The sequence below is a fragment of the Pithys albifrons genome, chromosome 11 (assembly GCF_047495875.1).
Source record: "Pithys albifrons albifrons isolate INPA30051 chromosome 11, PitAlb_v1, whole genome shotgun sequence".
In the NCBI taxonomy this organism is placed as follows: domain Eukaryota; kingdom Metazoa; phylum Chordata; class Aves; order Passeriformes; family Thamnophilidae; genus Pithys; species Pithys albifrons.
In genome coordinates this window covers 17,033,452-17,058,816 of record NC_092468.1, presented here as the reverse complement: position 1 = coordinate 17,058,816, position 25,365 = coordinate 17,033,452, and the positions used below count along the sequence as shown (strand labels likewise).

The window sequence follows — 25,365 nt, the reverse complement described above, 5'->3', positions numbered from 1 at the left end:
TGCAGCACAGGGACTGACCTGGCGTGGGGGATTAGAGAAACCAAAATGGGTTGGACATGGTGATTTTAATTTTTCAGAGTAGACTGAAGCACTCATCTTGTCAAGACTAATGGGCAACAGTATTAGGGATAGCATTTCATAAGTGTATTAACACTTTGTTATGTAAGCAAAAAAGCTGGGTAATCGTGCCTGAGGACATGAATCCACCACAGGCTGCCAGAGGAAAGGAAACAGGTTATTTCAGAGTTGTCTGTTACTGGAATTCCTGCGTCCTCCTCAGAGTGCTGGCCACTGCCAGGCCAGAGCCTCTGGTTTGCCAGGTTACAGCAGTGCCACCACCTTTGCCTGTGACTCCATGGCTACACAGCTGACCCCCCTCACTCTTAATCTGGGCTGGAGGAGGGGCAGAGAAAACACTGAGCTCTGTATGTTTTGGGCAACTAGTTGTGCACTTAACCTTGACTGGATCCCAGGGATGTCAGCAAGAGGAGCGTGGTTTCCCTGTGATGAAATTTCCACTGAATGCTAAGGAAGTGGTGTGACCTTATCAGTATCATCAGCTATTTTAGAGAGGGAGTATCTGCTCTAAGAGGAGGGCAGAGTTCAGTGCAGCTTAAGCTGATGAAGTAATTTAAATGTAAAATGTTGGCAGCACAGCAGGACAGCTTAGGGAGTTCCCCAGCCTGTCAGTTGAAAAGCAAAAGGACCCCTTGTGGATTTTATTTTTTTCAAATGTCTCTGGATCTTCTTTTTGCTTTGCAGAATGGTTCTTTGAATTCGGTTTTGTGATTCCTAACTCCACAAACACTTGGCAGTCCTTGATAGAGGCAGCACCTGAATCACAGATGATGCCAGCTAACGTTTTAACGTGAGTGCCTTGGGCTTCCAGACTCTGAGAGCAGGCAAAGCAGCAGCAGTGTGTGGCATTTCCTTGGGGGCCACAGTGGGAACGAGGAGAGGGAACTGCTACCAACTCCGAATCACCTCACTACTGTTAGTTGTTGAGAGATGAAAGGGGCTAAGCCAACCTCATTACCTTCCTTCCCACAGGTCCAATTTGCATTAATATGGCAGTAAAAGTTTGGAGAAAGTGGAACTGATCCTTTATTAGAGTTCCTTAATTTTTTTGAAAGGTGAACCATGAAAGGATTTTAAAATGTTTTACAGCTTAATGTGCTGTACATCCAGGGGGGAAAAAAAAGCCCAACAGCTGTCTGGGCCATTTTCAAATCAGCTATTGATCATTGACTCTTGTCCAAGATGGTTTTGTTCATGCAGTGTGTCACCTGTAGTAGCACTTGTTTCATCACTGTACCCTTTTGCTGAGCTTTGTGTCTCTTAACACTGGTTCATACACTGTGCATTTAGTCACACAGAGTTGTATCTGGGACTAAAATATCCTTAACAGGTAGGAAACAGTCATTTTACAGTCACCTGTAGTAAGATTCACACACCTTCCTCAGAAAGGTCTAGTCCTGGCTGCTGTTTGCACATGGACTCCTGAGCAGGTCCGTGATCCCTCGGACATGTGTCACAGTCACACGTGCTGGGCATTGTCCTGACTGTGGGCAGCAGGGCTCCAGCTTGGGTGGGATGATGGAACAGCCTCCTGGAGGGAAGGGTAACCACCCTCCCTGCAGTGCTAAATGGGTGCTGGCAAGCACACAGGGAGCACGCTGCCAGCAGAGACAGAAGGGTTTGGGAATCCTGCTGCCAACAAGAGGCAGACAGGGAGCAGCAGTTTCATTGCAAGGTCACCGTGTCCTCTGGAAGACCTCCCTCTCCAGTGTTTTCCCTCTGGCTCCCTGCCTGGAGGAAAGCCAATCACATAGAGAAGGTACTGGGATGGGATCTGCCGTCACTGATTTCCACTCACAGCATACTCCAAAGAGACTGGGCTCAGGAGAGCAGCAGTGTCCCACAAATGCTCCTGGCACAGCCTGCTCAGAACCTCGGAGGTGCTGCATGTGTCCTCAGCTCCCAGAGCTGGTGGCTGTCAGTCACTACAGGGGGAGCCAGATTTGGGAATCAGAGTAAAGAAACAAGGACATCTGACTAGTTGGGTTGACCATCTCAGGAAATCACATCCTCAGGACTGGGAATCAAGATGTTGCAGTTCTCAGATGTCCCATTCCTTCCCTGAAGTATGTCCACTTGTAGTGGGCAGCCAAGATCTCTCCTATTCATGGAGATGTCCTGAAGTAATTTTTGAGGTGTTTCACTAGAACTAGAACCTTCAACCCAAAGAAATCCAAAGGAGTATTTGTGACCCTAAGAAATCAGCCTTTTTCAGCTGCCAAGACTTAGAGAGCACCTCAATTTCTGATATTCCCAAGGACTCATGTTTGTTTCCATAGCAGGAGAGAATGGAGATGTGACACTTGGTGCTAACCAAAGCACGCTACATGAAGAGTTCCGGGATGACTAAATATCAGATTGAGATCATCTCCTGACATTTGAGTTCCAGCACTGTCCAACCCACAGCAAAACCCTTCTGCTGACCAGGTTCAGCTTTGCCAGTCAGACACCAAGAGCCGCAGCAGAGGTGGAGCTGCTGCTTTGGTTTTCAAGAGCTGGGTTGTTTAGACATGGTCAGATCACACTGCTCAGGTGTCCAGGTGTTGTAATGGACCCAAAGTTTCTACTTTTGTCTACCAAAACCTCCAAAGTCAGCAAGATAAATCCTCAGAGCTTCTGTCACACGCAGATCCACATTTCCATTGCAGTTTGTACAAAATGTGCTTCCACGTTTGCATTAAAGCACTTCTTAAGGGAAATGACTTGTTAGATTGGTTGATGTAGCTTGCTCAGCACTAGAGAATTGAGATGGGGAATAAAAAAAGAATTCCCATTGGTTTTCACAATTCCTGCAGGAGAGAAGGGCCTGAAGGTGCTGGGACTGCTAGTTTATTTTTAGCAATAGGAGTGAGCAGAACTTTTTGCTGTCTGAGCACTCTGCAGCCTGAGCAGTACTGTGCCCAGAAAGGGAGTGACAAGGGAGGGATGGAGAGGACGTTCCAGTAGCAATGCTTGGGACATCCTTCAGTCTTGACTGACCCGGGATGCAGTGCTCACTGCACTGTTGTGGGGTGGATATGGTGTGAGCCTGTTGGAGTGTAGAGAGGAGTCGTCATTGTCCACTGTCTGTGTGTCCTTCTAATGCCTCTTCTTTCTCCTCCTTTCCTCCCGCAGTGGTAATGTTATTATAGAAACCAAATTCTATGATGACGATCTTCTCGTAAGCACTTCCAGAGTGAGACTTTTCTACGTTTGAGATGGGGCTTTTTGGAGCTGTTTTAGTTTTCCTCCATACAGTTCTTGGTGCAGAACCCCCTGACTATCCAGTGGAAGACACTCCTGTAGGTGGTGACCCTGGGGACCAGCTCAACGTGGGTTGTGACCTTTGCCCATCAGTTATTTTGCTTTCTCCTCTGACAAGACCAGACCAAACCCTCAGAGATGGGGCCATCTGGTCAGAGATGCCCTGGGGAAGAGAGGCTGTCTCTGAACACGGGCAAATGATGATCATGCAGAACCAATACTGTAAATTATATTAGTCTCATCCTTTCTACTTTTCTGGACCCTGGTGTAATCTCCCATTTCCACTCACACCAAACACTCAATGCTTTTCTTTTGGGATTAAGTTAACCTTTTCGTTTTTCTCATGTTGTAGGTTTTTATCCTTTTGCTGGGTTTCTGTGTAACTGGTCCACACATCCTCTTACCCCAAACTTGTAAAATAGACTGATATCACCTAATGTAATTAAAACAAATTTCTCAATTAAAACATTCCTACTGTCCAAAGAAGAGAAGAAACGTTAGTTCTTTGTGTTTTCCTTTCTGTTACAAAAGTACTTTTCAGCAGGCACAAACTCCCATCAGAAGCATCAGAACAGGGCTTTCCACAGCTCTTCTGTAACCCCCATATCCTGGCTAAATTTCTCTTCCTCCAGCTGGCCACTTTGAAACGCTGTCCTGACTATTCTGACTAAGGCTTCTCCTTGGCCTCCCCTCCATCTGTTTATCCCTCGGGGCAGTTTGTCTCTTTGTCACCAGTTGTCAGGCAGCACTGCACACTGTTCGGCTTTCTGAAGTGCCTGGGGACACTCGAGCCCCTTGGGAAAGTCTGTGTTCCCTGAGCTCGCCAGCGTCTGTCCCGTGCTGGGCTGAGCTCCCTGGAGCTCCGCTCGGGCTGTGGTTGCCGACACCAACAATCCCCACGTGTGTTCCCTGGCACAGGGCAGCAGTTTTGCTGTGACAGGATTCTCCAGCCCTGCTGCCTCTGTCATTTGTAACCAGCTCTAGCACATGGGACATCGTGAGAAGGGCCATCTCCAGCTTCTGCTGCTGGACATCTAGACAGCTGTATGATCACTTGACACCTTGGTCAGCCTGTCCTGTGTCTGGGCTTAAGATTCTCAGGAGAGTCAGAGAAATAAAAGTCATCACTTCAGATCCTGGATTCAGCCACAGTGTAAATATTTTTTAGGAGGATTGAAGCTGGACCACTAATCCCCATTAATCACTGTAACAGCTTTCTCACAAAACCTCACGGATGAATCCCAGCCTGTGGCACTTGCAGGGCAGAGCCTTGGCAGCAGCATAACCCATCCTAGGCCAGCCTTCAAAGACATCAACTGAGACTGCACCCAGCATGAACAACACCCAGCGAGGGTGGCACCTCCATCAAGGGAGAGACAAAAGGTATCCAAATAAGAAAAATAAAAGGGTTGAGGGTCTTGAGAGCAGGTACCTCTGTGTTCTAGGGCAGATGTTCTGTAGACCCGCACGGAAGGTGTCCAGCAGAGACAGGGACCAGGAATCTCCTGCCAAGCTCAGTTACAACCAGGACTCAGAGCAGAGGGACGGATAGGTGTTCCCAGTGAGACCGAGTCTACCCTGGGTGCCTTTTCTTCTAATGGCCAGCTGTATCCTGGTCTGCATCGAAAGCAGTGTGACCAGCAGACGGAGGGAGGTGACCCTCAGCTCCACTCTTGTGAGACCTCACCTGGAGTGCTGCATCCAGCTGTGGAGTCCTCAGCACAGGATTGACACAGACCTGTCGGAGGGGGTCCAGAGGAGGCCATGGAAATGATCAGAGGGGAGGAACAGCCTTCCTGTGAAGAGACAGCTGGTGTTGTTCAGCCTGGAGGAGGCTCCAGAGAGACCTTGTTGTGACCTTCCAGTATTTGAAGGGCACCCACAGACTTTTTAGCAAGACCCGTGGCAATAGGACAAGGGGTGATGGCTTCAAAGGAGGGTTAATTTAAACTAGATATAAGGAAGAAATTTTTTACAATGAGAGTGGTGAAGCACTAGAACGGGTTGTCCAGAGAGGTGGTGGATGCGCCACCAGCACCTCTGCGGCGGGTCACTGCCGCCCTCCAGTGGCTTCCTGGGAAATAGCTGGGAGCCCCTCACCCGCTCCCGGTCCTGTACCAGCTTCTCCCAGTGTCGGGATCTGCCTCCTTGGCGATATTGGCGGAGCGGGAGCAGAGCAGGGGGTCGGAGGCAGCCGGCAGAGAGGCCCGCTGGGGCAGGGAGGACAGTGGGGTCTGAGCAGACAGCACCCAAAACCCAGGCAAAGCGCCCTGGGGTGCCCAGAGCAGGAGCCGCAGGTCCCCTCCCTGTGGGGCTGAGGATTTAGGAGCCCTGGCAGAAGGGACAGGAAACACGGGCAGTGTGCTGCCCTCACATGTCCCATGTTCAAGGCCCAAGCACAGCACAGGCAGCTTTTGGTCCCCTTGCACGGGGCTGTTGGCTCTGAGGCAGCAAAGGTGCCAGCAAAGGGAAAAACAGGGCTGGAAAGGGCAGGAGCAGCCCAGATCAGGGGTACATGTGTCATCACTGCCACCACCCATCCGTGTCCCTGGGGTGGTTCTGGCCATGACCCAAAGGCAGCTCCATCTCACCCTCAGTGCAAAGGTTGAGGGTGAGAAAGCGGTGTGGAGACCAACACCGCAATTCCCCCTTTTAATTACAAAAAAAGTTTCCACCTGGAAGTTCACAGGCTTGGCAGGGAAGCTTCCTCCAGCCTGGTCCACATGCAGGACTCTGCACGAGGGGAGGGCTGTATAGTGGGAGAGGGGCAATTTTGGAGGGGTAGGGCCTGGCTGGGCCATGAGGAGTCTCTCACTACACAGGGCCTTACCCAAAGCCCAGCCACTCACAAAAACCCTGGCTCACCTGGAGCTGCTGCCTCCTGGCTCTTGCTGGAGCTGTCGGCACCTGGAGCCATTGGCATCTGGCTAAACAAGCAGCACCTGGGAGAGGAACTGGCCGGATTCGGCAGCAGCCACTGAATCCTGTCCGACAGCTGCAGCTTTCCCTGGCTCATTGTTCACAGCCGGGGTGTTCTGGCCTTGGCAGTTCCCATGGCAGGCACCAGTGCCCTCCAGCACCCAGCAGGCACAGGGCATTTGTCCTGCGAGAGCCTCGGGGCAGGGAATGTGCTCAGAGGGTGCTCCCTGCCAGCCAGAGAGCTCCACTTTGGGAGGGCTGTGAGCGCCCCTGGCAGCCTGTGGAAACCTGGTGGAGAGGGCAGGGCAGCCCTGCAGTGCCTGGACATGCAACCAGAGGACACAGAGACACATCGGGAAGTGGAGAGAGCTGTGCACAGCCCAGGCGCTGGCACAGAGACATTGGGGTAAAGCTCCATCTTCACTGCCCTCCAGCCGTGTCTCCACATGGGACCCCTCCCCCCGAAGCTGAGATGTTGCACAGCTGCTGAGTAAAAGTAAAGGAGGAGGGTAGTGCACAAAACCCTTTTGGCTTCAGGGTTTAGGGTCCATCACACCATAAGGCTCCCTGAAGCACAGGCATGGCTGCAGAGTGGGGTCCTGAGTGCGTGGGGCTCTTGCCTGCAATGAGGGTCAGGGGGAACAGGGCCCTCAAACCCTCTGCCCATCGCCAGCATCCCTTCAGGGTGTCACCTACTCCGACTGCTGTGGGAGCCCTCAGCTGCCTGACTGACTGGCAAAGCCGACCGGGGCTCCCACTGGCACGTGCCCCAGATCTGCCCTGCCCAATAAAGCTCAGGCAGGGAAGCAGAGCGGTCCTAACGTGGTTAATTAGCTGATTCATGAAAGGTGCTGCCAAACAAAAGGCACACAAACAGCCCAGGGCCATGTTATGTTCAGTGTCTGCTTTGCTACTCTTACCTTCCTGCGGGCACTGGCAGCATGGGCAGAGCATGGCAGCTGCAGGCAGCCTGCAGGGTCAGTACCATTCCATCCCAGCTCCATCCTTCCCCAGCAGCACTGAGGGGAGGACAGGAGAGCTGGGAAGGTTTGAGTCCCTCTGTCCCTTTTGTGGGGCACACCCTTCAGTTACCATGACCGTGCAGGCAGAGCACCAGCCAGGCATTGAACTGCTCAGACACAGGGATTTCAGCACTGCCAGGTGACTTGGGCTCAGTCCCAACTGTGCCCAAGGACAGGAGGGCAGCTGAGGCAGAAACAGGACTCAAAGGGCCATTTATCAGTCCAAAGTGCCCAGTTCCTGCTGCCCCAGGGAGTCTGGCCACCAGCTCCTGCATGCCAAGGGACCTGGGTGTGATCCCTGTTGGGGCTCAGCAGCTGCCTCACCCCACTTCACATCTGACATCTACATCCACAGCAGGGCTCTGCAAGCAGGGCCAGCCATTGCCAAGGCCACTCTGGAAGAGCATTCAGTTCTTACGGCATCCAACTCTGTGCCAAAGTCCTCCCTGCACCATCCTCCCCACACCAAAGTCATCCTGTCGGCTCTCCCAGCGCCCCAGTGCCAGGCAGGGTAGGGAATGTAGCAGACACCCAGGAGGGATGACAAGCTGAGAAGGAGCAAGATGGAGACACAGAGCAAGGAAAGGAGAGGGCAGTGTAACAGTGCCGGTATCCTGGTGTCCCCAAAGCCAGGATGGAAAGGTCTGATATTGCCCCAGGTGTGCAAACAGGGAACCAGCGACAAGTTGCAGAAAGGGATCACACTCACATCACACCAGCTATGGAAGATGAGCACCAAGAAATGGCTGGGAATGCAGTGGGAAACCACAAGAGTGCTGTGAAGACCCTGAGGGCCAGGGACTGACAGAGCCACGGTCACCTGGCTGATGGAAAAGCAAAAGTATACCAAGGAAAGGGCAGAGTTCCAATTTCCGTGGGAGGAGGTGGCAAAACCAGCAGCTGAGGCCAGATATATTTGGCTCAGAAACTGGGAACGTCTGCATCCCTTGATGTTTCCCAGAATCCTTGCAGGAAATTCCCTGGCACAGAGCAGGAGCACGGGGGAGGTGGTTCCGGCTGCCCCAGGCCAGCAGGCACACTGTTCATCCCCACCACCAGCAGCCTGGCTGGCTTTCCTGGCAGGTTCGCCTTGGCAGCAGGACCCACGGACATGGGACAGCCATGACCTGTTCCCCACGGTGCTGCCGCGGCTCTCGCGGGGAGGGCGGGGCTTCCCCATCCCGCAGCACTAGATGGTGCTGCAAGACAAGACACGCTGGTACCTGAGCAGCGCGGGTGGCCGAGCGCAGGACTCTGCTTGTGGTCACCGCCTCGGCCACCGAGGGCCACCCAGGGCCGGCCCCACGCCAGGCAGGCTGGCGGGTCACCCGGGATGGGAAGTGCCACCAGCCCTAACCCTGGACGCGCTGAGCCCCGGGGTGAGGTGTCCCGGCGTCCCCACAGGCACCTCTGTGCCCCATGCCTGCCTGCATCCTTCTTCCACCCCTATCCCTGTCAAATGGGGGATGCACAAGTCCCTCGAGCCCAAGGCCATGGCAAACAGCCCAGTGGGGCTCCCCAAGGCCAAACGCAGCTCCCAGGCTTTAGTCCAGACCAGCCTGCTCTGTGGAGCACCCCACGGTCACCTCATGATGCATCACGGGGTGCAGGGAGCACCAGCTGCAGTGCCTGTTTGGGGGCAGCTGCCTCATGCTTGTCCCTTCCCATGGTAGAGTCCCATGGTTCCGCTCCTGCCCACTGCTCACCTCCCGGGACACCGTCCCAGGACATCCCAGGGATGGAGCTTTGCACTGGAGGTGTCCCCTGGGAGGCAGCACATCCTCCCCTTGAGGGGGAGATAAACAACACTAAGGGGATTTGTCCCACAATAGGGAGGCAATCCTTGCAGTTGGGGTTTAGCTCTGTGCCCCTCACTGCACCCATCCCTGTGGGGTGGGTGCACCCCACGGCAGCTGCTCCGAGCCCTCGTGAGCCTTTGGGCCTCACTTGGTGGCAGAGACAACCCCAGGCATGATCCCCATCCCCATGCAGGACCACACTGCCTGCCACTCAGCCAGGCAATGTGGAGCCACATCCCTTCCCTGCCCATGGATCCAGAGTCTGGCAGTGTCCAGGTTGCTGTCTGGGGAGCAGGAGCTTTACATACCCTGTGGGTTGTCATCCTTCTCAGTGGGGCCCATGGGCCACTGAGCACCCAGGTCTCCAGCACAAGCTGCAGCATTCACACCTCCTGCTCTGAGCCCTGACAGAGGGGTACTGGTTTCCATCTCCCTGAAGGAGCAGGGCCAAGAGCCTGTTCTGCCTGCAGCAAAAGAGAGGAACCCAGGGCGGTGCCCACAGAGCCCAGGGCACCCCTGTGCCCAAAGCAAGCTGGAGGACACACAGCCCCACCCAACACCCATCTGGGACACAGAAGAGGCAGAGCCCCTCACCTTCAGGCCTCCCTCCTGGACAGGAAAGGACACGTGAAGATTCCATCCCTTTGGATTTACAGCCTAATGTCTCTATTCCTGTGGAGACTCCAAGAGCTAATTGGGCTGCGCTTTCTCATCCCCCAGCTGCCCCTCTTGTACTGTGCTTTTTTACAAAAGGAATGCAAAAGCCTCTCCAGGTCCCCATCTGCTCTGAAGGGCAGCACTCAATGCTTCATCCTAGGTCTCCTCCTGGGCCACATATAGTGCAGCCAAGTGCAGTGGACTCTACCTCCACCATCTCTCCCTCTGGGGCTCCCCAGACATCTGTGAGCAGGAGCCACAGCCCTCATCATCGGGGTAAGCAAAGCAGAGGGCACTTCACGGTCCTTTCTCCTGCTCTCCTGCCCTTTGGAGAGGATCAGCTCAGCCAGACAAGATGGCTGAGATAAGATGACAAGACGACAAGATGACTCCAGTCATCCCAATCTCTGCTCCCTCTCCAAGGCTTCTGCCCCACAGCAGGGAAGGATTGGGGTGGTGGCCCCAGGCAGACCTGGCAACCGGGATTTAACATCCAGGTGGGTTTCAGAGCTCGGGGACATGCACTGGACTGGGGATTGCCAGGTCCCTCTGACTGCCAAGTCAGGACCCAGGGCTAGACCTGCCCTGGGGCTCACTGAGGGGGATGTGGCAGCCAGGCACAAGACAGCAACCAGATGTCCTACACCTGCTCTTCAGCCTGGCCTGGGCTCTCCTGCCCACCCCAGGCAGCTCTCAGGCCAATCCCACTCCTGAGGGGTCTGGTCCCCTGGGACAGCTCACATCCTGAGCCAGGTGGCAATTGCTCTGCCAGAGGAGCAGCTCTTTGTGTCTATTTTCAACAGCAACCACCCAAAAGTGCTTCTGTGTTTGTAATCTTGAGCAGTCATGCCTGGAAGGTTGTTTCACTTATCCAACTCTTTAAGTAGATGCCAGTTGTTTGCCCAGACACAAACTGCATCAGTAAGCCCAGCCTGTGTCTAGGTGCAGTCCAAGCCCTTGTATTCCCCAGAGGCAGGTTCTTCACTGAGCCCCCTGAAGTGCTCCAAATTTCATGAAGGTTGTCAAGATTCAACAAGAAGTTTTAGATGAGGCTAATTGAAACCAACAGCTGGTGCAGGACAAGTTTGAGCTGATGCAACAGGTTCTAACCCACCACAGGCAGGTCAGGACTGGGGACAGGTCTGCTGGCCCAGGCCCAGTCCAGTTGTCCGCAGGGCATGGGCTGGACCTCTGGTAACAGCTGCACTTGTGTGTTGCATCTCAGGCAAACCGCATGGAAGTTGCTTTCAGTTCACCTGGATGTACAGCCACATGCAGGTGGCTCCAGCCGAGGTCCAGCCATAGCAGAATCCTTGAGAAGGGCTGCCCTTGGTCCAAGTGGCCACCAGAACACATTGCCACAGCCCAAGTTTGTCCATGCTTGTACAAGGCTCACTGCAGCTCTCCTGATGTTAGTTTTGGGAGCCAGAATAGCTTCAGCCATCTGCCTCCGTGGTCTCCAGGACCAGCAGGATGAGCAGTCCCAAGTGGGATTGGATGCCTCTAGACGCACATTCCCTGCAGGGCAAGGGGCAGCACAGGCAGCTCTTCTGCTCCACACAGACCTGTCACACAGCTCTGGGTGAGAGCCCAGCACCACCTCACACATGAAGGCACACGATGGCTCATGCTGTTCACCACCAGTCCCATGGCATCAGCCCCCACAGAACCCAGCTCTGGCCCACAGGCAGTGGTTGGATCATCTCCTGCACACCAGAAGCAGGTGGGACTCCCCAGGTCTCCATAGGTTGCCCTTGGCAGGAGGCTGGCTCAACCAAGGAGACCACCTCCAGGATCCTCAGAGGTGCCTTCAGATGGCATGACTCCTGCAAGCCATCTCCTGCTGATGGGGACCTGCTGCTCCTGGTCCCTGTCCCAAGACATCATCCAGGTGAGCATTCCCTGTAGCATTGTGGATTCACCCAGGTGTCCTCTGTGGCATCAAGCACCAGATAAAACACAGACCATTACCGTCCACTCCGGGATAACCAACCCCAAACACAGGGCCCAGCACTGAGGGGCCTTTATACCCCTTGGAGGGCCGTGGCTGCCCCTCACTGGCTGGCACATCTCACAGGCAGCAGCTCTGGATTGGTTCAGAGCAGCGCCCCTCGCTCTGTGATTGGTGGGCTCTGCTGTGAAAAGCGAGGCAGCAGCACAGGCAAGTGGCAGCACGTGGTTGGCTGCAGCGAAGTGCCAGGATGTGATTGCTGGGCCTGTGTGCTACTTGATTGTGATTGGTGGAGGGAGGGACAGGTGGCAGTGTGGGATTGGCTGGCTGGCTGTGCCCTGCACAGGGATTGGCTGGGGCAGGACCCCTGCAGTGTCCCATGCACTGAGCTGTGCCCCTCTTAGCCCCAGCGCTGGGACTAGCCCAGCCCCTCTCTGTGGAAGCACATCTGGGGGCCACAGGGTGGCAGGGCCTGCTGGACCCCCTGGGACCCAGCCATGACTGGGTAGAAATGGGGTACAGGAACACCAGGGCAACTGGAGGCAAGGGAGCAGGCTTTGCCCTCCTCATCATCAGTGGCTGTGGGGGCTCATGGCAGCCCAGTGGGGACCATGAGCTGTCGGGCTGGGGGTCCCTTGAACCTGCCCCCAGCTGCTCCATGTCCTACCCATCACCAGCCTGTCCAACTGCAAGGCCAGGGGCAGCCTTCAGTTTTACCCCACACTCCCCAGACCAAAGTGGATCCCATTACCCAAGACCTCCAGGTTTTGGGGGGTTGCAGGCCAGAGCCAGGTCTTGCTCTGCAATGGGGGCAGTAGGGCCACTGGTCCCTCAAAATTTCCTCCCTGAAGCCTCACTCCAGCTGTGTCTGCAGGGTTCCCACATTTCCGTGACACTTAGAGCCAGCTCTCATCTACTTGGGTGCAGACACTTATTTGAATAATTTGTCTTGCAAACCTGCAAGTACCAGCTTGAATCTTGCACCACTGGAGCCCATCCCATCAGAGCCCATCCCATCATGATGCAGGTGCCACATGTGGGGCAGCCATGGTAAGGGTGTGAGGACATGGACACAACTGCCAGCGCTGCACAACAAAGCACCACCCAGCAGCACGGTGACACTCAGCCACTCCCATGATGTTACATCCCACTGGGGACATTGGAACACTGGACAACCAAACCTGCCTCCAGCCCTGTTGGGGACTCCCCATCACCCAGGCAGGGCTGGATACAGCAGCAAACCTGGTAAGCCATCAACCAGCACCATGATTAGTTGGATAACTAAGGACAAGACAGATTTTGAGCTTATTTGCCCCCAGTGTAAGCACAGAGGAAGTGACCTGGCTGCTCCCAGGGATCAGGAGATGGCCATGACCCTTTGCAGCCAGTGCATTATAGGCAGTTGGTTCCTCATTTTTTAAAAAAACATGTAAAATGGGAATCATCTCCCAGCATCTTGACTGCTGGGATTGCAGTGAGGAGGAAACAAGACCATCTGGTGAGGCTTTGGCACAGCCCAGAGCAGCAGGGAAAGGGAACTCCCTGGAGCCCGGGCAAAGGTTTGGGAGCACAGACAGAAGGCAGGTTCCTGGTCTCCACACACCTGGCAGAGCTGGCTGAGCGTTCCCCAAGCTCCAATGCCCTAGAGGAAGTAGGAAAAACGAGTTGAAGGAAGGTTAGGAGCAAAGCAGCAGAGGCTTAGTCTAAGTTACAGCGTTTTGGTTAGAGCAGACAAACCCCAGCCTGCCCTCCCTGGCATCCCACCAGCAAACCTCCCACCTGGCATCCCAGAAGTTGCTGGGAGACCAGTGCAGGCTGCAGTATCCCACCAGGACCAGCTCTGGCCAAATTCAAGCCCTGCTGCCGCTGCCTCCTTAAGCACTCACTTCCTTCCCCACTTCCAGCAATGCTGTAAATGAGCACCCAGGGAGGGAAGGCACTTGCATGGCTTGAGCACCCGTCACCTCACGAACAGGGGGTCACTCACCTGCAGCAGATACTGCACAGAATGATGTTCTGAATGGGCTTCTCATCCCCACTACACAGGCTAACAGTCAAGTCTGAATGCAGAGGGACAGAACTGCTGAGCAGCTCATCCCCACACCCCAGCTCACTGCCTGTGTCCCTGTGGCTTCCCAGCCTGACCCATCCCTACTGCTTGCCAAGGGCAGTCAGATCATGCAGGATCATGCAGAGGCCATGCTGGAGACTCCACTGCGGCTCTCCATGGGAACACAGACATGAAAACGCACTGCCTTCCCTACCCCCACCACAGTAGGGGCTCTTCAGGCCATCCCCATCAACACCCTACACCCCTCTACCCTCTCTCTCTCCTCCCAACCCAAGTCCAAAGCAAAGAAAGAAAGGAGAGAAAGGGAAGAAAGAAATAAAAAACTAAAACAAATGAAAACCAAAACAAAAAGCAGCAGTTGGGAGGCAGCCTTGTTAGGACAACTCAGCAAAATAAAATTCCGGTTTATTGTTGGACAACATTGTTTCACACATACATCAAACAGGCCAAAAAAAAGAAAAAAATAAAAATAAACAGCAACTTCATAGACAGAAAAAAAAAAGAAAACCTTTTTATCTTTGGCCTTGCCACCTCATACAAACCACGATCTATGGTACAGCTAAAGTACATACACAAAAAAAGTTACTGGAATGCTCAGAATAAGATTGTAAATTTTTTTTTTGCATTTTTGTCTTTTTTTTTTTAATTTTTTTTACAAGGTTTTGTTTTATTCTCCTTTGAGATAATGGTTTGGGCCTGGTCACACCACAAGTAAAGTCAGAGATAGGTAACAAGAGATATACACTTCAAAGCCCCCCTTTTGGTCAATCCGAGATCACTTAAAAATGGCGGACCTCCTAACAATATGTACAAAAATATAAAATGTAAATAAAAAATACAAACAAATTCTCCTTTAAAGTACTTTTAAGAAAGAAAGCAGGGCCTTGAAGTTTTGGTGCTTGGGGGGAGGGGGTCAGTGGGGGAAGGGGGGTTTTTCTCTCCCCGCTAACGGGCGAATCATTCCATGTTCGTTGAGTGGCAGCGCCGCGCCGGGGGGCCGGGAACGGGGTTCACTCTACTTGGTGAGGATGACCACGGCGGAGGGGGGAGGAAGGGGGGCGTGTGTGGGAGAGGGGGTTGCAAACAGGAGTCCCAAGGAGGGGACCCAAGGGTGAAGAGGACGCGCTGGCCTTTTTTTGTTGGTTTGTTTTCCTCCGTATTTAAAAAAAAATAATAATAATTTGCTGCCTAGTCATCTTCATCGGTTTTCTGCTTCTTGGGATCGACGTCATCATCCTGAGGGGAAAACAAAGCTGTCAGGAGAGGGGATGGGGAGTGGGGCTGCCAGGGGCTGGTGAGAGCCACAGCATGGCAGGGAGTGTGAGAGGCAGGGGAGGGTTTTCGGTCCCTCTTTTGACTCGGGGACAAGGCTGGAGAAACACCTGTGTCTCCCCCCCTCCTTGGGCAAAATCCTCTCTCACAGACAACTCAGGGAGCCCCTGAATACCCCTGTCCCAGCCTGCCATGAGCACCCCGGGGCTTCCCAACCCAGGACCAGCAGCTCCACTCAGCAGGAACAGGCACCCCACTAACCAGGCCAGTGTATAAATACACGGAATTGGGCTGTGCCCCCAGAGGCACAGGGAGCACACAGGCAGGGCATCTCAGCCCCAGAGCCCACCCAGCCACTCTGCCCCCACTGACATCCTTTAAGCCCTCAGTGGAGCGGGTGGCTCCAAGGGGCTGCCTACTCTTCCTACCTCATCATCCTCAGCTGCCCGTTTGCCTGTGGCTCCCTCAGCTTCGTCGTCATCATCACCGTCTTCTTCCTCACCTACAAGGAGGAGAAAGGGAGGAATGTGAGAATTCCAGTACCATGCACCTGTTCTGAGTTTAATCCTGGCTCCCCACATTGCAAAGCCATGTCTCATCTCCCCAGCGGACGGAGACCCTACTCAGAACAGCAGGTGACAAAGGACACAGTGCCTTTCCTGGCATCCCCCAACTGACCTGACCCAACAAAGGAAAATAAGGATTGGCAGCATCAAGTCTGGCTCATGCTGTGTTTGTAACACACAACAGGATGGCAAAACCACCACCTACCATGAGCACTGAAATCGTGGCAAAAAAGTAAAAAAAGAGAGGAAAGAACTCTTTCTAGTGGCTGTTCTGCTCAACCAATCCAGATTACTTCTGCTTCCTTTTGCAGCTATTAGTCCATCTTTAATGAGTTAAGAGAGCCAGAATGCATTAGTTCTGAGTCAGAACACTTTCTAATTATCAGAACAGCAAACAAATGCTTCCAACTTATCTTAGAGCCAGCCAGGAGAGATGAGCAGTGAGCTCTGGGCTTTGACCCACTTTGAGCTCAAATAGGCCAGTGGATCAGAATGACTGAGTCAATCTCCTTCGGCCAGTTTTGGGGGCTCTGGGACAAGACCAGAGGCAGAACAACTTCTCAGCTGCCGAGACAAGTCTCTTGTGTAACAGGAGACCCTACTAAAACTTAGAGCGTTAAGACCAGTAAGCTGGCTTTAAACCACTGCCACGAGCCACACGTATGGACAGCCGGGGGGGATTAAGGTCAGCCCATCCTCCCTGCCCCTCTCCTCTCCTGTGCCCAGCCACGGCGTGGCCCATGTGGTGGGAAGGGCCAAGATTAGCTCCCGGTGATGGATCAACACCCCGGCAGCCATCACATGCACCGGGCTGGCCGGCAGGTCAGGTGACAGTGCCAAGCTGATTGGGAGCATTTTTAGTTCTTTGAGCTGCTTTAAGCAAAGCAAATAATGAGATGGGATGGAGAGATGGGCTAGAAAAATATACCCTTAAGCTCTCCTCTGCTGTCAGACTCCAGGAGTTTGGCTGCAAGTCTTGGCCAAAACAGCTGACACAAGCTGTACTGGCTGCCTTTAAATCTCTCTCCTGCAGCGCTCAGGTGCAGCTCTCAGGCAGGGATCACCCGAGGGCAGCAAGCGTGGACAGACAGAGCCCATGCCAGCGGTCAGAGCCTGTGCCGGATCCTCGCAAGGCACCAGCATCTCCCGGCACTCTGTGCCAAATCATGCCTGTGCTCAGCGAGCTGGGAAGAGCAGGCAGGGCTGGCACTGCGGGACCGAAGCTCCCCAGGCTTGTCACAGCAGTATCCAAGCAACACTTCCACCCCACACTTGCACCTGCAGCATATGCATCCTCCGTGCTCCTGCCCAAGGGGAAAGGCAAGTATACCCCATCTCTTGCACCCCAAAGCAGGGCAGGGAGTAGATGGACTCAGGACAGCACAGAGCAGCACTGCACTCTGTCCCCAAGGGTTAAAACCTCAAGTATGAAAAGGATCACAATTCCCAGTTTTTCCTAGTGAACCAATTCCTACTGAAAAGCACAGCAGGCTGCTGAGAGCACTACCCCAAAGGAGGCAGCTTTCCCTGCTCACATTGTTTTAACAGGCACTGGACTAATGGTCATTGAATTTCCAGTCCTGTCCCTGTCTTCTGAAACTAACCATCAGGTTAGTAGGTCAGCACGTAAACCAAAAACTCACAGGGGATTAACCCAGTAACAGCTAATCAAGGGCCCCAAGTTCATTTTAGCATAACAAAAATGGTTTTCTCACAGCCTTAACGGGAGATAAAAATAAACAATGTTATTCATCCAAGCAGATCCTTGAGAAAAAAATAATAGCAGGGAGGGTGAGAAGTGATTCGGCAAGTCACTGCTGGATTTCTCATGGCTGCTGCCAAAACCCACTTCCAGGCTGGGTCAGGTCAGGAAGCAGGGAGGGCAGGGAGACAGACACGGGACATTGCAGACAGGGAAGGTTCAAAGCAAGCTCGTCTACTCCTGTTTGAGGAGCAGATAAGAGCCACAGGTTCCTCTGCCCATTTCCACATGGCATTCAGCCCAGGAAAGGCGTGGGAGAGGGGGCCACATGAGCCTCTCAGCATGCTACTCCATGAACAAGGATGGTAAGCCATCCTCTGTGCCAAGGCACAGCCACCCAGGGCTGTGCTGTCCCTGTCCCACTGGCCGGGGCTCGTGTTTGCAGCAGCCACGGCGATCACAGGAGTCAAGGGCAGATTTTACTACTCGCACGAAAGGGCTAATGCGCTTATTCAGCGCCACGGTGCGGTGCCGTCTGGCCAGAGGGAGGGAGGAAGGAAGGAATCTGCCCTCAACCTGCTGGAAGGGATTCAAGGCTGACTTCACTCCCAGCACTCTGGGAGAGTGAGGAAAGAGTCTGGCTGGCAGGAGCTGCCTGGATGCAGCCGCAAGGGGGAGATGCTGCTCCCTGCTCGCTTCCCGGGAGCCCGCTCTCCAGGGCAGGACACAGCCGTGGGATGGGGCCAGGGGAACAAAGAAAAGTTACCATCACCCTCTTCCTCCTCGTCCTCTTCCTCACCACCTTCCTCTTCCTCTTCGTCTACTTCGTTGTCAGCCTCCTGCTCTCCATTTTCCTCATTCTCCTTGGCAAGACAAAACATCACTTAAAAAAATGCACCAGGGAAGGGAGAAGGGGGAAGAGATGTTCAGCACAAGTGCGTGTTCCCACCTTTCCTGCCTAAAGCAAAGAACCAGCCCACTGGAGCCCCAGGCATGCATTCTGCTTGCTGCCTGCCTCCACATGACCCAGACACCCCAAGCACGAAGGATCAAGCCTACAGTAACTTGGAGCTGCAGCTTTGACACAAAGACTGCAAGAGGTCTGGTGACCTCTGAAATGTGGCACAACGAATTTCCCCTGGCATGTTAAAAATAGGAAACCAACCACTTTACTTGTACACAATGTGTTTCCCCGCTCAAATAGTTTTAACATTGTAAATCCAAGGGAGTTAAATTTTTTTACCCCTCTTTTTTCAGCCCCCAGGGAGGTGGCAGCACTGGACAACTTCATACAGCTATCAAGGATCCAAGCCCAATCCTTCACTTCACACACACATGAACTGCCCACAGGCTGAGCAGCATCTGTGTAACATGAAGTGTCAAATGCTTGAGGGCTCTGCAGGGGTCAGTGCTACCATTCAGAGGGGTCCCCTCAGCAGTGCTGAGGACAAACTTGCAGAAAAAGCAGGGAAGAAGAGAGAGGAAATGAAAAGGTGTTGGTGTAAGAGCTGCCTCTCCCTGCAGATTGCAGCCATACTCACAGCATTGCCATTGGCCGGTGCATCTCTGCCATTTTCTGTTTCTTCAACAACTTCCTTCTTCTCTTTTAGATCCTGGAAGAAGCAGAAAAGCAGAGAAGTCACCCTGATTCCATGTGCCTGGGTCAGAGAAGCTGCAGATCAGGTGTGAAAAAGTCTGAGAGTGAAAGCAGGAGCTGGTTTCTCTTCACACCAATTTGTTCTGTGATTTGGTCGCCACGTTCTGGTTCCTCCTTAGGAACGGGAAAACATGGGGGCGAATCTCAATCCAAGTCAGCCTTGCCAGAGAGCAGCTATCTAAAAAAGAGACTGCTCTGTTTCACCTCTGAGTTCCCAAACAGAGCTGGCCGCCTGCATATGCTCAACAGCAGCAGAGCTGGCTGATTGCCCATCTTAGCACAGTCCACGCAAGCTCCTGCAATGCCATGGAGAGCTGGCAGCCCTGTCCAAGGGATGGGCTCCACTGCCCTGGGGCTGCGGGTGTCTATGGCTGCTTGGTACCTTGGTACCTTCACGGTAGGGACAAATCCCAGGGACTCAGCCAGGGCTGCCTGGGGAAAAAAAAAATCACACGGGAAATATTACATGCCTTCTCTTTCTCGCAGTGGCAGAGAGGAGGCTCCAGCATCCAGCTTGCAGCTCTAAGTGTAACAGGATGGGGTGGGGGAAGAAGTCTATTTTTACACTGCTCCAAGAGCAGTGCCTGGCTAGTTCAGTTCAAACCTCCACAGTGAGCAGAGTGAGAGGAGAGCGGGAGCTTGTGTGTTTTTGCTATTGATCACTGTCAAAATGTCATGCCAAGTTGCTCAGCAAACAGGCTGAGAGGATCCAACTTTATGTTCCCGCATAAAGAACACTTGGATTTAACACTGGCATCTCTGCTTGCATCCTCCTCCCCTTCTGTTCCTCCATCAGCTGGAGCGAGATCCTTCAGCACACGGAATGCTACCCCAGCCAAGGGAAACAGAGGCCCTTCCCCAGGGCCAGCACAGCACAGCAACAACCGGCTTCGGCAGCGGCCACGAGGTGTTTAAAAGTTGCTGGGAGCTGCCGGCTCCGCTGCGCCCCGTCCGGACTGCCCTTTCCGCGGCCGCGCCGCCCACGGAGGGCGAGCGGGCACTTTCACTGCCGCGGAGGCGCCGCCTGCGCGGGGAACAGCACGGCCCTCCCTGGCCACTACCGAGACTGCCGGCCTGTTCTGGGAGAGCTTCTACTCCTCCTTAACAGGCTGCTCAGGAGGGGCAGCACAAGCCATTCAGACCACCGAGGTACTTAAACGCACAGATGCCACACCCGGACTGCCAGAATGCTGAGGAAAGACTTTCTCTGTAAGAAAGCTTTGGGCGGCAACACCTCTTGATTGAACCTCACCTAAGAAAATCAACCCACGAGTCTGGGGCAAAACAAACACACAAGTTCCCTCCTCCCTGCACTGTTCACTAATGCCATCTCCTCCCATCAGTTTTCCACTGTCAGTAGCCCCAGCTCCCCTATTCCCCAGAGACTGATCACAACCATTTTGCCGCTCATACACCGTCGCACTGCAGCCACTGCCTCACACCGGGCACGAGGGAGGCAAAGCATTTCCCAAGTTAAACACAGAGCAAATAAAGTAGTCAGAGTTTCCACATCTGTACCCATAACTTCTTTTTAGAAGGAGTTGTTCAGAAAATGTAAGCAATTCTCCTGATGAAGGAATAACTCACTCTTGGGCATTTTAGCTGGACAGATCTTCAGCCCTGACCTTTCCTGCACCACTGAAAACTCTCTCAATTTAACCACCATCACGATGCCAGGTCATGAAGTCTGTGCTAGCAACAGGGTTACAGAGAGCACCACAGCTTCTCCCTTTCCCAGTCCAAGTCCAACACAAACAGATGCGCGCAGGAGCCTCCAGACCGGGAGCCGGCGCAGCAGCAGCGCTGCTCCAGCGCCAAGACAGGGCCACAGCCTCTAATTATAGGTGTGGTGCAGCTGTTTGTCTACGAAATAGCAGCGCTGTGGAGCCACACACCGCCGGTCGGGGAAGCTGAACCTTCTCCCAGCAGAATTCCCGTGGGAAGGGCGGGATCAGGACCCGCCGCAGCCCGTGCCTCCCGCCGGCAGGGGGCGCCCCCGCGCCGCCACGCGCGCGGCCGCCGTTCAAACCGCGCGCCACTCTCCGCGCCCCGCTGATTGGCCAGCGGCCAGCGCGGCGCCCCGTGGGCTGCCGGGAGCTGTAGTCCCGGCGGGGGCGGCTTCGGCTCCCAGGGCCGCACGTGGTGGGCGCCCCGCGGCACCGGCCGGGGGCGGCGCTCGGGCGGGGCGGGACCCCCCGGCTCCATCCCCGCCTCCCGGGAGCGCTCCGGCCGGCGAGGCGGGACGACGGCGAACGGCCCCGGTGCCTCCGCGCCTCTCGGGGAAGGAGGGGGTCACCTTGCTGTCGTGCGCGCCTCCGCCCGCCCGCTCTGCAGCGCGGACCCCCGTCCGCCCCCGGGAGGGCGAGCCGGGGACGAAGCCCTTTTCCCGCACGCGGTAAAGGGCAGGGGAAGGTTAACGGCGAACTTGGCCCCGTTCCCCCAGGCAGGGATGGGGATCGACCCGCCTCGCCGCTTCCCGGCAGAGGGAGAGCCGGAGGCGGCGGGGACCGAGCCGCGGCCCCAGAGCGAAGGCAGGGCAGGCGGGCTGGGAGCACGGCTGCGGGAGCGGGAAACAGAAGTGAAAACGAAATCTGCCAGAAACGGCGTTTTGTTGGTTGTTTTTCATAAACCATCCTCCCCATTGGATTTTTTTTCTCTCCAGCCGCGCTTCCCCCGGGCCGGCCGGGGAGCAGGGTGAGGAGGCCGCCGGGCACGACCCCGCCACCTTCCCACGCACCGGCCCGGCCCGCGTTGGGTTCCCCTTTAACTTTCCCGGCCACGGGCTCGGCGGGGCGCACGGCGGCCGCTCGGGGAGCGCAGTCACCCCGGGGGACGCTCCACCGCGGCTCGCAGACAAAGGCGTGCGCCGGGAGCCGCAGCGGAGACTCGCGGGAGAGCCTCTTCAGGGCAGTACCGGAGCTCCCCAGCCGCTTCCCGTCACCGCCGGCACCGAGCCGCAAAGTTATCCTGCTGTGAGGAGCTCGGGCCGGAACCCCCAGCGCATCGCCACCGCGGGGGTGCCCCCGTCGGGGCAACTCCGAAAATAGCAACGGACCCACGGGGCACCTACCGCGCACACCCTCCGCCCACCGCACCTTGGAGGGCGATTCCGAAATAACAACCCCCCGTTTGGGGCAGTCTTGTTACAACAACTGCCCTCCCCCGACCTCCTTCCGGGGGGCAACGCCGAAATAGCAACTGCCCCCCCCACCCCCCCGGGCTAACACCGACATTGCAATCGCCCCTCCCGCATCAACCGGGTGCAACTCCGAAATAGCAACCACCCCCCACCCCGCTTTTCGGCAGTAACTCCACAACAGTGACCATCCCCCCCCTCATCCCTCCGGTGCGTGTTCCGGAGCGCTTCCCCCCGCGCCCCCCCGCAGGGACGGGGCCGAGCGGGACCCAAGTTTGACGGGGCTGTCAAGCTCTCCCGCACCACAGATTGAATGAGCGAGCGCTGCCGGGTGCCGAGGCACGGCCGTGCGTGTGCCCCCCCGGCTCCCCGAGCCCCTTGGCGGCGGGACAACCGACTGCTGTCCCCGGGAAGGCAGGAAGGACCGGGACGCGGCGCGGCGGGGCTCGGCAGCCCCGGCGAGGGCGGCGAGCACGTTTCCCGCACGCTGTAGACAAAGGAACGGCGCTGGCAGCCCCGCACGGCGAGCACAGCGGCAGCGGCCCCGCGCCGCGCCGCCAACTTGAACGCGGGGGACGAGGTAGAAAGGGGAAAGGAGGGGGCGGGACGGGCAGGGGATAAAAAACAATTTACACTAAAAAAGCCCTAAAAAATCCAAAGGAGAAAAACACTGTCCAAAACCCCTCGGAAAAAAATTAAAACAGAGAGGAGGACCAAAAAAAAAAAAACCACAAAAAGACGAAAAATCCGTGCAGCGGGTGGCGAGGCAGCGGGTCGCTCACCTTGGCGGAGATCTCGGCGCTGGTATCCACGGCCGCGTCGGACATGGCGGGGGCGTGCGGGGCTGTGTCGCGCGGGGCTGCGGCGGCGCGGGCAGAACAATGCCAAGATGGCTTTGCGCGAGCCAGTGGGGACTCACGCGGCGCCGCCGGTCCCTCTTATAGAGCCGGGGGGCGGCGCGCGCGCTGCCCCGCGCCGCGCCCCATTGGCCGCGCGCGCCGCGGCGGACGGGCGCCCATTGGCCGCGGCGCAAACAATGGGGCACGGCCGCTTAAAGGCGCCCGGCGGCGGCGCCACTGCGGCGATGAGTTGCGGCCCGGCCTCAGCGTGTGGGCGAGGCGCGGAGGCCACGCCCCCTCCGCGCGCGCTGCCCCCGCCCCCGCCGCCTCCGCCCCGCCCCTCCCGCCCTGTGAGGCGGCGGGAGCGCCCCCCCCGCTCCCCACATACACACCCCGCGCTCCCGCCCGCGAGGGGCGGGGAGGGGGAAATAACAAGAGTTAAAAATAATAACAGTAATGCGGGAGAACCGGCGCTGCGCGCCCCCCGCCCCGCTCCCGCGGGGCTGCCGGCGGGGCCCGGGTGTTCCCGTCCCCGCTCAGCCCTGCTCTGCGTCCCCTCCGCCCCGGCCCCGCGCCGTGTTTTCGGCGCCCCGCAGAAACTTTGGCCACAACAACGGCGGCCGCCCCGGGGGCAGCGGGGAGGGGCGGCCCGCCCAGCCCGCCGCGCAGAAATGCGGGATTATCACCCGTGTGCTTATTTTACAGTAATACAAGGAAATAAAGGCAGAAAAAACCACGCACCCAATGCACCTCAACTTCCCCCGTCTTGCGAGAGCTCAGGGCTCGGGGCGCACCGGGAGGTTCCCCGCGCTGCTCACCCGCAGCCCCCTGTCATACACGGCCGTGCTGCCGCCGCCGCGGCCCCGGGGCAGCGCCTGCCCGAGCCCCGCCGCTCCCCGCCGCGAGTAACGGGGCACCGACGCCGCGACTGAGGGAGCTCCGCCACACTCAAGATGGCGCCAGCAGCTCTTCGCGGGGCAACCACACGGTTTTGCCACCCGCAGGGCGCCGCTTCGCCTCCCGCAACAGCCCCACGAGCGAGGGAGCGCCACGCGGGAGCGGTCCCTGGTGCGGAAAGCGGGAAGAAGGGGGCGAAGGGGTGCGAAAAAGCCCCGCAGAGACGGAGCAGCGCGGGTGCCACACTCAACATGGCCGCCGTGCCGCGGCACAGCCTGTCCTCGGAAGGCGGGACATCGGGCTCAGGCAGCGCGGATTGGTCAGCGGCGCCGGGCGAACGCTGTGCTGACGCTTTGCGGCCTCTTATTGGCTGCGACTCCCGTCTGTCTCCGGCCGAGTGGTTTTGAAAACCCGGAGTGGAGCGCGGGAGCGGAGTTGGGGTTGTCCGGCCGGGGCTCGGGGTGGCCGCAGCCGCGGGCAGGGTTGTGATGCTACCGAGCTCTCGGAGCCCGGCGGCCCCGGGGTGATCCCCGCAAGGCTCCAGGAGAGCTGCGGAGAAGCCGTGGCAGCTCCCGCGCCGCCTGGCACCGGGCGTCGCGGCACGAGGTGTCATGGCGCCGCCATCCCTTGCCCCATCCCCACATGCGCCCGGCGGGTGGGCACGGAGACGGGACCCCGCTGCCGGCACACAATGTCCCTCCCACAGGGCACAGCAGCACCGCGAGCAGGCTGGCGTGTGCCTGGGCGCACCATGGAGCATTTTTCCCCTCAGCCTTCGTGCTCTGCCCTTGGTAGGGGCAGCCCCGAGGCGATGCCGGCGCGGGGCTCAGGGCCCGGGGGCTGCGGGAAGCACCGCGGCGGCCCAGCCCCTGTGGCACCCGCTGGGCCCGGGCCCGCGGGCTGCGACCCTGCGAGCAGATCTGGCTCTGGATCAGGTCACACAGCCCTGCTCGTGGCTGTCGGGCACCGCCGGCGTCTTGTCAGGAAGGACCTTCTGGAAATGATGGATTTCCCGTGTTGAGAGTTTTTGGGGATGGATATCCCACGTTAGGGCATTTTGGGGATAATGGATTTCTCACGTTGGGACTTTTTGGGGACGACTGATTTCTCCCGTTGGATGTCCCGCTCTGAGCGGGGCGGGAGTAAGGCGAGAGCCTCTCCATGCGCTCAAGGGAGGGACAGGGCTGTGGAAACCGGGATTTCTGGTCGCTGCTGGCTGCGCCTCCCGCTTGGAGTGTTCGAGACAAGGGCAGCTGCTGTTCCCGGAGACGACTCTGCGTTCGGGGCAGGTTGTTTGCAGGGCTGGAGTCAAGAGCGCCCTCTGCCACAGCCCAGCCGGAGCAGGCGGGCGGCGAGTCTGGAAACGCGTCCGAAAGAGGAAAGGGGAAAAAAAAACCGCAACCGAAAAAAAACCGCAACCAAAAAAAACTCCCAAGCCCAGCCCGAAAAAAGAGCACTTCTGCTATAACTTGGCTTAAATGCGTGTCTTCTCCTCAAACTAGGGATGTTTCTTTGAGCTTGGGGTTCCCACGTTTCAGGAAGAGTTAAAAAAAGAA

General features: G+C 56.5%; 2 protein-coding genes across 5 annotated transcripts in view; one reads left to right on the top strand and one right to left on the bottom strand.

Moving 5' to 3' along the window:
- PDE6D (phosphodiesterase 6D) overlaps positions 1 to 3,816 on the top strand; it is a 34,541-nt gene extending 30,725 nt beyond the window's left edge. The window contains exons 4-5 of one of the 2 annotated variants that reach the window (XM_071566707.1): positions 763 to 868; positions 3,193 to 3,816. In XM_071566707.1, the coding sequence (XP_071422808.1) occupies positions 763 to 868; positions 3,193 to 3,274 (188 nt within the window). In that variant the 3' untranslated portion in view covers positions 3,275 to 3,816. The other variant, XM_071566708.1, reaches the window with a different exon arrangement.
- A 10,295-nt stretch (positions 3,817 to 14,111) lies between these two features.
- Positions 14,112 to 22,999, bottom strand: PTMA (prothymosin alpha). 3 transcript variants are annotated; one of them, XM_071566386.1, is made up of 5 exons: positions 22,856 to 22,999; positions 18,822 to 18,893; positions 18,047 to 18,143; positions 15,441 to 15,514; positions 14,112 to 14,976 (listed from the first exon to the last, which is right to left on the bottom strand). In XM_071566386.1, exons 1-5 carry the CDS (start codon positions 22,898 to 22,900, stop codon positions 14,929 to 14,931), a joined length of 336 nt encoding a protein of 111 aa, XP_071422487.1. In that variant the 5' UTR covers positions 22,901 to 22,999; the 3' UTR covers positions 14,112 to 14,928. The 3 variants fall into 3 exon arrangements, with proteins under 3 accessions (XP_071422487.1, XP_071422489.1, XP_071422488.1); XM_071566388.1 differs by having other exon boundaries at positions 18,053 to 18,143; XM_071566387.1 differs by having other exon boundaries at positions 18,047 to 18,140.
- Positions 23,000 to 25,365: the final 2,366 nt, after the last annotated feature.